This window comes from Nicotiana attenuata, chromosome 11 (assembly GCF_001879085.1).
Source record: "Nicotiana attenuata strain UT chromosome 11, NIATTr2, whole genome shotgun sequence".
NCBI lineage: Eukaryota > Viridiplantae > Streptophyta > Magnoliopsida > Solanales > Solanaceae > Nicotiana > Nicotiana attenuata.
Genome location: NC_031999.1, coordinates 50,929,259 through 50,942,104, shown reverse-complemented (window position 1 = coordinate 50,942,104; position 12,846 = coordinate 50,929,259). Strand labels below are relative to the sequence as shown.

Here is a 12,846-nt window from a genome sequence, read left to right as displayed (position 1 = left end):
TGCCAAGATACCCTAAAATTCAATACATGCCTCTCTTGGGCGAAGTCTCGTATTTAAAATAGGGTTTAGGTCTAAAAATCCCGTGTTTTACACTTTAGTCCCTGAAGTTTTCTGCTTTCGCCGCGGTTCTGCCGCGGTCGCGGTCAAACCGCGGCCAAATGCCTTCTCTGAATCTCATTTTATCCGCAGCTATCTTCCACCGCGGTTCTACCGCGGTCGCGGTGGAACCGCGGTCAATACAGTTCTCTGAATCTTCAGGCCTGTTTTGCGTGGTTTCAGAGGCAGATCTAGGAATTGAAGTGTATGGGTTCCTACCACAACTTCAAGTCAATATATCATAACAGTCGAACTAAGAAACAAGTATCAATATTCAACGTATGTTTACAAAATAACAAAATACTTAAAGACAACATATAAAATATAAATATTCTCATCACAATTGTACTCGACGACTTGTCATGTTTTGAAAATGATCAATGATCATATCATTAGGTACACTTTCAAATACTTCATCCTCTATATAACAAACTAAACAATCATTCAAAAATTCATTACCGATTCTGCTTCGCAAGTCACTTTTAACGTACTTCATCGAAGAAAAAGCCCTTTCCACCGTTGCAGTAGCGACAGGCAATATCAAACTTAACTTCACAAGCAAATAAACAAGTCTCCAAGTCATGTGCAAATTTGTTTTAACCATTGTCTCTGAAAGATCTCCAAGGCTTTTCAAGTTAGAGAATTCATTGCCCGCCTCTCGCACATAGTCAATATAGATGTCAAGCTCAAAACCAAGATCCTCAAGTATAGAATTAGTAAACTCATCCGGATAGTGTGTTGCAAGTTTCATAATCCTGTCTTTATCATAATTTGCAAAAGAATTATCTGGACTCAAACTAGCCATACCAAGAAGTAGATCAGTATTCACTTCACTGAAACGACTATTAAGCTCCGAAAGTTGCAAATCAATAACAGTATAGAAAACCTCTACACGCAAATGATAAGAATATGTAACACTTGATTTCTTACGCTTCGACTTTCCACGATAATAATTCATATCCATTTCGGGGATTACAATATCATGCTTGACACAAAACAAAGAGACTTCTTCTACCAAAGAATTCCATCCAGATTCTCTCATAACTTGCAATTGTCTCTTTGCAAAATCAACAAGCTTCATGGCACTTACAATATCTTGATCTTTTTTTTGCAAAGCCATATTTAAATCAAATGTAAGTGCCAATACTTTCAACATTAAATGCAATATATACAGAAACTCATATGATCTTATGTCGTCCACTAGACTTTTTGCCATTGATCTCTCATGATAATTTGAACCCTCAATTGAAAGAACTCCAAGTACATGAACAATTGATGAGAATAAACTAATAAAATTGCGCACTGTCTTAAAATGAGAACCCCAGCGAGTATCACCTGCCCTTTGAAGTCCAAGTTCTTGATTTAATCCGCTGCCCGTATGAACTTCACCAAGCACTAGTAGTTCCTCCAGCTTTTCTGCTTGATCATCTCGAAGCATCTCCCTGCGCTTAAAAGAACCTCCAACAATATTTAAAACATTTGCAAGAATATCAAAAAATTGTTCTGCCTCATAATGTTTCTTTGCAACAGCCACAAGAGTCAATTGCAATTGATGAGCAAAACAATGTATGCAATGTGCCGAAGGAGTATCATTCATAATCAAAGTCTTAAGGCCATTAATTTCACCCTGCATGTTACTAGCTCCATCATAGCCCTGTCCCCGTATTTGAGATTTACTCAATGAATGTTCCAAAAGCAAAGAACAAATTGCTTCTTTCAATGACTTTGCAGATGTATCTTTAACATGAACAATGCTAAGGAATCGCTCAATAACTTTACCCTCTTTATTGACATAACGCAAAACAAGCGCCATTTGTTCTTTATGAGAGACATCCTTAGACTCATCAACCAATATCCCAAAGTAATCACCATTCAAGTCTTTAATAATTGCCTTCAATGTTTCTTTTGCACAAGATCTATACTTGGACAAATCATGATATCATTTTTTGGAGCATTTTCTAGCACGACCTTTTTTACATCTTCCTTCTTATCGGCATACCACTTTAAGAGATCTAAGAAGTTGCCTCTTCTTGTAGAAGTTTCACTCTCATCGTGACCTCAAAAAGGCATTCCTTCCTTCAAAAGATACCTTGCAACATCAATTGAGGCATTCAACCGAACTCGATACTCAATTTTAGCTTTCTCGGATTGTTTGTCAAAAGAAGTTATAATAGACTGTGCTTGATTCAATAAATCTAACATCATCTTAAAACATCGATTATGAACACTATTCACTTCACCCACATGTGCATTAAGCCTTTCTATACCTTTATTCCAAGCCCTAAAACCATCTTTTGTAAAAGAATCACCAACTTTTTTCCCATATCCACCAATCTCATTTTTAAACAAGTAACAACATAAGCAAAACGCTGCATCTTTTTTAATACTATATTCTAACCATCCAGAATATGATGTAATAAACCATTCAGGATTAAAATGACGCAATTTTCCACCAAAATTTGTTTTTGGAAAAACAAACTCTCGAAGCTGACAAGGCCCTCTTTCAATGTAATGTCTTCTCACTCGATCACGTAAGTTAGGAGGATATTCTGAAATTTGTTTTCTTTCACCAGGATCACGTTCAAGAAGTTTCAAATCCAATATATTATCTTTGTGTGACGATTGAGAAGAATTGACATTATTATTAACCACTGAACATGAAGGGGAGCTTAGTGAAGGAGAACTAGAAGTAGAACCTGAAGAGGCCTGTGGCTTGAAGAATCTCTTGATCATCTTGACTCTAACTAAAATATCCTATAATCATAAGAAACAAATTAAATATTGCAGTAACGAATGTTAGTCAAAAGATCACTTTGCAACATATTAGTTTTTTTATTAATATTACAAAGCTTCCACTTTAATTAATTCTTGGAAGAAAAATATTTCAAAAAAAGAACAAACTATAGTTAATTAATGGCTTAATAATAGACAAAATCTGAATAGCTTTAGTACAAATTGTAGAGATCAAAATGTGTATTGGCTTTCATGAAAACATAGAGAAAATTAAATTAATTTGAAGGTGCAATTAATAACTTTCAGCGACTAACCTTTAAAGATCAATTTTTCTTTAATTTCTTGTACTCTTTTTATTTGCAATAAATACACCCCCTTTTTAAAATAAAATCTAGAATCCCAACTTCATATGTTAAATAAAAAATTGAAATTTATTAAATCTAGAAAAAGAAAAAATAATTATTAAAGTATATGGTCCCCAACTCCAAATCACAATGAATACTAATACACTAGTTTTGCAAAAAATGGTCATGAATAAAAATTTAAAAGATATTATTTCACATAATATTGTATAAAAGAAAAACAATTAAAAAAGAAGGAAGAGGAGGGAGATCGAAATACCTGTTGCAATGGAGTGGCAGCCTAAATGTTAAAAGCAGATATTGAAGAAGGAATGTAAACTTTTAAAACCCTAACTTTTCTTTGAAAGTTTGAATTAGGATTTGGAAGACGGAAGGGATTTGGAAGACAGAAGTTTGAGGAACCTTTTTTAGTGGTTGTTGACTTGTGTCCTTTTTAGTTTAAGTCAAGTCTTTGTTATTATTATTTTAATTAAATAAATAGAGTAAAGGTGAAGGCTAAAAGCTGTTACTTGACAAAAAGTGCATAAAACTTTGTGCCAAAAAATATGAAAAATGTAAAGTAAGCTGATGGGATTCGAACTTGCACTGTGGGTTAGGAAAATCATTTTGGGTTCCGCACCTTACCATTGAACCAGCAAAACACTATGTAACTGGGTTCCCATATAAATATTCTTATACATTTAATGATTTCTTAATATAAATACAGGGTCTAGGCAAAAGTTACTGGGTTCCCGGGAACCCATACCTATTACTGTAGATCCGCCCCTGCGTGGTTTACTTGGGGAATTTCACAGTTGGCCTCTTTTTTCTTCATTTTTGACTCCAAAAGTACTCCCTAGCCTTCCCTGATCATATATCACCTGCAAATCATGAAAAGTACTAATAAGAGCATTTTGTTATCACTTTTATCATCAAAACTATACAAGAAGGTGGTTATTTAAGGCGTGATTATAGTTAAATTTACCTATTATCAACACCCCATACTTAAACCTTTGCTCGTCCTCGAGCAAGTTAAACCACACTTCTAGGCCTAACCGTTTGATACATTACCCCAATTTATGAAACACTCGCCATTACTAAGGACCAACCTAAGCAATGCAATAATCATGCCTCAGATGCAGACTCTCATGCCATGCCACACTCGTGCTCACTCTAGTTACTCTAACAGAAGTGAAGATTCACCTTTTCTTCCTGAGTCACATGCCTCACATCACAAGTCTAAGAGAAGTTCCCCACACATAAAATTCAAACAATAAGGAACCAAGGGTAGAAAGAATTCACTCACTCTCAGCAAAGAGCATTTACATGCCTCACAGACACACCATAAGCTTGCCCCTAGTGTAATACTCCACTAATCGAGTTGTTTAGTCAAAGATCAAGAGGTCTTCATTTGGTTGTAATGTAGGCTACGAGTAGGATATATTTGGATATAGTGACTAACCTCCCTAAGCACTTTTAATACACACTTCCTTTTATTTCAATTTCCATGCTCAACCCAATCGTTCTTCCATGTTTTTGTTTCGCGTGTGACCCCCACTTCTCTTTAGGTGCAACTGGCTTCTTTTTTTTTTCTTTTTTTTGTTTTCTTTGTCTCATTTTTTGTTTACAATGCCTGTGCACCAATCAAACAATTCATTCTTGATTCCCCTTTTTTCGCTAACTCCCTACTACCCCACACTTTGACTTTTGTATGTTCTTCAGTGATTCAAGCGCTTCTAGGAGGTATAGGTTCAAACAATCAAGCTATTCAAACACAGAGATTTAGGTCATTATAGGGTTATCAAAGAACAGGCTTCAGGCTCAAAGGGGTTAACTATGACGATATATATAGGTGGATTCACAATTATATAGGGTTGCACAAAGAAATGCCTCAATCATCTCTAAAACCAAATAACTTCTATTTCGCTTTGCAAACACACAGGGCAAGTTCTAGGTATCGCATGCAGGCACAGAATGCAAATAATATCTCCCACACACTTAGCATGCAACTCATTCTGAATCAGTTCATCAACACACTCATACGAGCATTCAAGCAAGACAAGATGTGCAAAATTAAGGCATAGATTTATGAGTCCACAAGCGAGCCTAGACGTCACACTCTCAAGTTCGTTTTAGTTATTTGCAGGTGTGCATATCAGGGGTTGTATTCTAGCCTTCACCCATCTTAGTCCTAAAACTACAAAAGGAAAATCTACCTAACCCGGTTCAAGAAAAGCCCTTGGAAAAGAACCGTGGTCAAAAGAAAAACCAAGGGGGAAGTACTACACTACCTAGAAGAGAAAAATAAAAATAAAAAAAATTCTACATGGACTACTTCCCTCAAGATTACTGTCCAAGTGGTCCGTCCTCAGGAAGAGTCCTCTAACTTGTTTTCAGTTTAGATTAATTCCGACTTTGACCCTCAAGAGACCCGTCGACAAGTGTCCGTCGTTGGGCCAAGTCATCTACTCCTAATATAAGCACACTCAAATATATACAACACATCAATCTAATGCTACAGCACAAACAACGTCTATATACATTACAACACACAATCAGAGCAAGTCTCCCACCCCACACTTAAAATCATGGCATGTCCCCATGTCATATCAAGAAAGTAAAGAGTAGAAGGGTCAGAAGACTTCCCTGAGACTCAATCAGAGTCGGGGACGGTGCTGGGGTCTACATGGCAAGCTCTCCCCAATGCACGTAACCAGGCCATAAACCGGCTCTCAGATCTGGACTACCTCTGCGACATGGCATCCATCCGCGTGTGTAAGCTATCCACCGAGGTGCGGAGATCCGCGACCTCTTCCTCCAAGGAACGCAGCATAGGCTGGGTGGACTGTGAGCGGGATAGGCCTGCCCCAGTATGGGGGCGCCGAGAGGGTCCGGCACTGTCGGTAGACCTCCTGGACGGTGCAAGAGGAACCGGATCATCATCCTCATCATCTATCTCAATTGTTGTGTGTGTACCCCGGCCCATTCTGATGCCTGAGGCTCTGAATGTTGCTCTAGGGGGCAAGTCTCCATCGGCAGGATTGGTGGGGGTATTTCACAGCAGGCACAGTGTAGTCACCAAAGAAGGGAAGTAGAATCCCTTTGACAGCAGCGGCCCCCGTAGGACCATTTCATCACTAATTACCCTTGCCGCATCAAAATCCTTCTTCGTCACGAAGCACCATGTCAACAGTGCACACTGGAAGTTCACGTCAGTTGTGTTGCTTGAGGGCAGGAACCAGCTGCAGATGACAGTTAACCAATACTTAGCCAAGTGGGTGAATGAGTTGGAGTTCAGGGTGATTTGGTCAGGTATCCAGGTTGGTCGCCCCTCTGCGCAGAGTATATCAGTCATGACCTCCCATGTGACCCCTGGCCTATCGTGGTAGTAGTCGATGTCACTAGTGAACTGAGGCAGCCGCAACACCTGGCGAATCATGGGAATTGTGGCGCTGACCACCTTGCCTCGCACAATCACCTCCCTACTTAAGTTCAATGGGCAGTTGGCATAAAACTCCCTAACAAGCATCTTGTTGACCGGGGCAGGGTCATCAAATAAAAATTCCATTTCCCTCCTCCGAATTTCTTCATACATCTCTGCCTTTTCTACGCGGAGGGCTGCCCGGTCAAGCGAGATCTCATGGATGAAGTTCTTCGTAGCCTTGGCATTAAAGTCGTCCTCCGCTAGTTCTGATTGGAACCTGGATTCATCATATGTAGGCTGTTGGGATGCGCCTGCCGATCTCCTTTGTCTTTTAGGAGCCATAGTACCTGCAAAGAATTCAGAAGAACCATCAAATATATCCTTCCTGTGCCAATTGGATGGGTACTCAGACTTCACAACCCAATGGCACCATACACTTGCCCCCATTTATTTCATTCATACAAAGTGTCCATTCTCCACTACTAAGGTGTTCAAGGATAACAACCTCCACAAAGGCCCCACAATTTGCTTGCAATTTCCGGCATACAGCACCCCACACTTACTCCCTCAAGTGATTCACGTTAAATACAACACCACCATACACCAATTACAACACCGACATCCACCAAATACAACAACGCCACAACCTAGGTTAGGCATAAAATGCCTCAAAATTGTACAATAAATCCCCAATTTTCGGCCAAAAATGGCCCGTCACCAAGCTACACCACAAAAATATTTTCTAGGCCTCCAAGTCATCAAAACAACCCCCACAATTAAAGTATCATGGAGACCCAACCAAATTAGCACTAAACAACCCCACAAGCATCAAATACAACAATAGAAAACATAAAAGAAAGCAAAAATAAAACTTGAACACTAATCCTAACTAGGGTTTACTAAAACTAACACAAAACTAAATTACACNAAGGCTCCCCCAAAAGACTCTTGTCATCCTATTTGGTGCAAGCAAAGATAACTGGTGATTCTCTCTGACAGACAAATTGCTCAAAAAGCAGAAAGTCATTCAAGATATCAGAAAAGGTCACATAAGCAAAGATCTCCAGTTGAGATAAGGCTGATTGAGCTACAAATACAGATGGTACTGGGTGTGAAACAATTAAGGTTGATGCAGAGCAAAGGTCTCTTGAAACCGACTCAAGATGATCGAGCAAAAGCCAAGCTACTCAAGACTCAAGGCCACAAACCGACCACCATTCTCAAAACTGACAATTTATCTTTGTATGAAACAGGAACAAAGCAGTGCAAGGAAAGTGATTCAAAAAAAGAAAAAAATAAAAAAACAAAAAAAAAACAAAAAAAAAGAGAAGAAAAAGAAAAGAAGAGAAGAGCCGACAAAAGGAAGTTTCTTTGCCTTTATTTGTCTTGCTATTGTGCATTAAATCTTGCCATTGATCTTCACATTTTTTTCCCCTCCTAGGATAAAAAGTCCTAGTTTGATGGATTTCCCCCCCGATCAAATCTTAGTCTGATGAACCTTTCTCCTAAGATAACAAAAAGGACCTAGTCTGATGAATTTTCTCCTAGGATCAAAATCTTAGTCTGATGAATCTTTCTCCTAAGATAGAAAACCTAGTCTGATGAATCTTTCTCCTAGGATAAAAATCTTAGTCTGATGAATCTTTCTCCTAAGATATAAGACCTAGTCTGATGAATTTTCTCCTAGGAACAAAATCTTAGTCTGATGAATTTTCTCCTATAATAGAATCTTATTCTGATGAATTTTTCTCCTAAGATAGAAAACCTAGTCTGATGAACTTTCTCCTAGGATAGAAATCTTAGTCTGATGAATCTTTCTCCTAAGATAGGAAACTAGTCTGAAGACTTTTCTCCTAGGATCAAAATCTTAGTCTGATGAATTTTTCTCCTAAGATAGAAGACCTAGTCTGATGAACTTTCTCCTAGGATAGAAATCTTAGTCTGATGAATCTTTCTCATAAGATACCAAAAAATGGACATAGTCTGATGAATTTTCCCCTAGGATCAAAATCTTAGTCTGATGAATTTTTCTCCTAAGATAGAATACCTAGTCGGATGAATCTTTCTCCTAAGATACAAAAAAAAAAGAGAGAGAGAGAAAAAATGACCTAGTCTGATGAATTTTCTCCTAGGATAACCGTCTTAATCTAATGAATCTTTCTCCTAAGATAGAAAACCTAGTCCGATGAATTTTCTTCTATGATAATATTTTTTTTTTAAAGAAAGAAGGGAAGTCTGAATTTGAAAAAAAGAAGGGTCAATTTTTAGTTTTCTTAAGTTATCAATGTTTAGTTTTCTTGAAATCAGGGGCCCCGCTTGGAGAATAGGGTCAGTTTTTACTTTAAGCTTAGTCTATAGTTTTCCGCAAGCTCAATCACTTTTAGGAGACGCTATCCTAGTCGAGTCATTAATATTACTCTCATCATTGCATCATTCATCAGCTGCGTAGGTGATTTATAGTTTTGCTAACAACTCACAAATCTTCCTAGTGCAAACTAGGGCAGAAAAATTTCTTTTATTTTGTCTGTTTTGTTGTAGCATCAGGCGCCCACCTGGAGAAAAAGGGAAAACAACTCAAGTTTTAAGGGAAAACAAATCAAGTTTCAAGGGAAAGAAAGACAGTTCAAGTTTCAAGGGAAAGAAAGACAGTTCAAGTGTCAAGGGAAAGCAGTTTCAAAGAAGACGGTTCAAGTTCAGCAATCAGGCGCCCGCCTGAAGGAAAGGGAAAGCATCTCAGATTATAATTCAAGTCGGCAACAAAGAAACTTCACCTGGGAAATACAAGTCAACAAGGCAACAGGAACTGCAAGATCAAGTTTGAAGATATAGACAGGATTCTTGTAATGCATAGATCATAGTTTAGTCTAGCTTCTTTTATTTTGTCATGGTGTAAGAAGGAGTTCAGTAAGCAGTAGCAGCAGCAACAGCAACAGTGAAATCATCGCTTCATGGTAGTCCCAGCTACCAAAACTTCCTGAACTACACTGACCTGATTCCTTTATAGCCAAGGATATGTAGGCAACCTCGGAAGCAGGGTGCGGTCAAATCTTTCAAAAATGCTTCCCACGGAGTATTCAAGCGGGCAAAAATCGCTCGTATCCGCTCACTTTATCTTTGCATGAAAACTCTTCATGTTTCCGAGCAAAGAGGGGCAGCTGTGAGCACGTGATTTTTGCCCTATATGAATTACTCCTACATAATCCCAAAGAAATAGATTTTTTTTAATTATTTGCCATTTCGGGGAATTTTTGTGGAATTTTCTCAATTGTTTGCATTTGTCTGTGCACGTTTATTTTATTTTATTCATGAAAAAATACAAAAGTANTTTCCGTTGGGATCATTTACGTCTCCCATGTCAATTTCGAATTTGTGTATTTGCTGGGATTGTTGAAGCTTTCGTTGGCACGATTCAATGTCCGGAATGTTTTCTCGGGGTCTGAGAGTCCTTCAAGTAATTCTCTAGTCCTCGTAGAATTTCTAGGCATACACCTGTGCAACCAGATCAACAACCGTCAAAATTTCAATGGAAAAATTGGGTAGAGAGAAAACTGACCACACTAAGAATTTTTTGTATTTCTATCAATGGTAATTGATAATTCCGTTAACTCCCCGGCAACGGCGCCAAAATTTGATCACGCCCAACTATGCCCTCTAAAAAGGACTCTGCGGACGTTGCAAATATAACCCGAGTATTACGCCCAGGGTCGAATCCACAGAGAGTTAACCTATCAATCACTATCTTTAGACCCACTAAACTCTTCAGAACCAGTTTCCCAGATGTTTGAATTACCGTTGAAGGTCGCTTTACTAACTACGATTGCAAGTAAATTAAACAGCTGTAAATTAAAATACTAAGGTTGTAAACAATGATGAGAAGAAGCTAAGGCAATGATTTTCCCTATTGAAAGAATCCCTTCTGTTTATGCTCATACAAATTTACCAACACGTCTCTATTAATCATGAACGCTCATCTTACCGTAAATCTCTCCCGAGTAATCACAGTAATATACTAATTGCACCCTCCCGAGATACACTAGCTTATTTTATTTAGCACAATTCACTTTAGATTACACCCAAGGCTTCGTTATTCCTAATCCCGCCTTTAAACCCGCAATTATAGATTCCTCTTATACTTTGGGAGTGGTATTGTTCAACAATAACCTAAATATGCACTCTTTTCCAAGTTATGCACGCTAAATAGGCACAGCTAATTGAGGATCCTGTCAATTAACTAGAACAAGCACAAAGTTGAACAAATAGAGATTAAAACTAGCAATTTGTATTCACATAAACAAGATGTTCATCCCCCAATAGGTTCCATCAAAGCCTTAGACAAAGGATTTAGCTACTCATGGCTATGGGAAAACAAACTAAGATATAATTCATCATAACTAGCAATAAAAATCAAAGAAAAGAAGAAAGATGTTTTGGGTGATCTCTCACAATTGTTGTCCTTGCCAAGATACTCTAAAATTCAATACATGCCTCTCTTGGGCGAAGTCTTGTATTTAAAATAGGGTTTAGGTCTAAAAATCTCGTGTTTTACACTTTAGTCCCTCAAGTTTTCTGCTTCCGCCGCGGTTCTGCCGCGGTCGCGGTCAAACCGCGGCCAAATGCCTTCTCTGATTCTCATTTTATTCGCAGCTCTCTTCCACCGCGGTTCTACCGCGGTCGCGGTGGAACCGCGGTCAACACAGGTCTCTGAATCTTCAGGCCTGTTTTGCGTGGTTTACTTGGGGAATTTCACAGTTGGCCTCTTTTTTCTTCATTTTTGACTCCAAAAGTACTCCCTAGCCTTCCCTGGTCATATATCACCTGCAAATCATGAAAAGCACTAATAAGAGCATTTTGTTATCACTTTTATCATCAAAACTATACAAGAAGGTGGTTATTTAAGGCGTGATTATAGTTAAATTCACCTATTATCATAACTCATCAGCAAATGGGACACAACTGCAACAGTGGGTACTGAACAACACAAAAGGGAAATCTATGCAAGCTTTTGTGCTGAAGCAGACTTTCACTGAGTATATCTATGCAATATGGACAGAAAGAAACATAAGGATATTTGAGAAATCTGCAAGGAGTACAGAGTATATAGCCAAAGAGATAGCATGCGTGTGTAATGTGAGAGCATCAGGAAATGGATAAGGGGATATTGATAGTATATAGAAATGGAGAGGTAGATAGATTTCCAGTTTATGTGAACTTATTTTCTTTTTGGTCCGTTCCAAAAATAATGATCCCATTCTAAATTTAGAAACAATTCTACCCTTAATGAGAAGTTTTTATAACCACACAAATACTCTGGCCCCTTTTTGAGTTGTTTAGGACCACAAATTTTAAAAGTCTTCATTTTTTCTTAAATTTCGTGCCCAATCAACAGGTTCACATAAATTGAAACGGAGGAAGTAATTAGCTGGAAATAGTGCATAAAAGTGTAATCGAGATTGATTATCTATTTTGTTTTGACAGCAAGCTGGGTTGTAGCTAAGCTGTGGCTTATTGGATACTTTGGTGATTAATAAAATTTAGTTACCAAAAAAAAGTATATGGTTCAATATTGGGCGATGTTAAACACTAAAAGACAATCTTCGTCCTACCAATTTTCGATAAATTTAACTCTTTATTTAATTTTTGATTGCCATAACATAGAAGTTGGATATTTTTGTACTACATTTTAGTAAAATAATGTCTTAGCTAATTCTTTCTTTGGAAATTACAAAAAAAGAAAAAGAAAAGTCGGATTACTATAGCAAAAACTGATCTTAAATAAAAATAAAGAAATTCACTTTTTGGACAAAATTGATAAGAAATTAAAATCGATGGCGTTAAGAGGAGCATAATTGTTGAAGATATATATGGCGTTGAGAGCTATTCCTGCTATGAAAACTGAGGAATAAGTAATATAATTGCGTAAAGAATGACAAAATGATTAGGTTTGTATCCCTTCTGGTGTGTTTTCTTCTAATTATTCGGAATTAGATTTGTACTTTGTCCGATGTTATTTCCCAAGTCAAATAAGTATTACATAATGGCTATTATTACAATTTCATCTTTTAGGGATAATATCCTTCTAAAATTAATTAATTTAACTTTCAAAGAGTATAAAATTCGGTTAATATTTCAGTTATTATTTTGAAGGATAGTTATTGTGTAAAAATTCCTTCTTAATTTATTATAGAAAAATAATATTAAATAGGCGCTCTCAAAATATTCGCATATATATATATATATATATATATATATATA

The 12,846-nt window shown here is 37.5% G+C and overlaps 1 protein-coding gene across 1 annotated transcript; it reads right to left on the bottom strand.

The window, feature by feature from the left end:
- LOC109234888 (zinc finger MYM-type protein 1-like) lies at positions 434 to 2,298 on the bottom strand. Its single transcript, XM_019400929.1, has 2 exons — positions 2,186 to 2,298; positions 434 to 2,012 (listed from the first exon to the last, which is right to left on the bottom strand). Exons 1-2 carry the CDS (start codon positions 2,296 to 2,298, stop codon positions 434 to 436), a joined length of 1,692 nt encoding a protein of 563 aa, XP_019256474.1.

Coding starts and splice junctions, on each gene's coding strand:
- LOC109234888 (XM_019400929.1), bottom strand. CDS start 2,298: ATGTTAGATTTATTGAATCAAGCACAGTCTATTATAACTTCTTTTGAC. Junction 2,013..2,185: donor GCCTCAATTGATGTTGCAAG/GTATCTTTTGAA, acceptor GTCCAAGTATAG/ATCTTGTGCAAAAGAAACAT.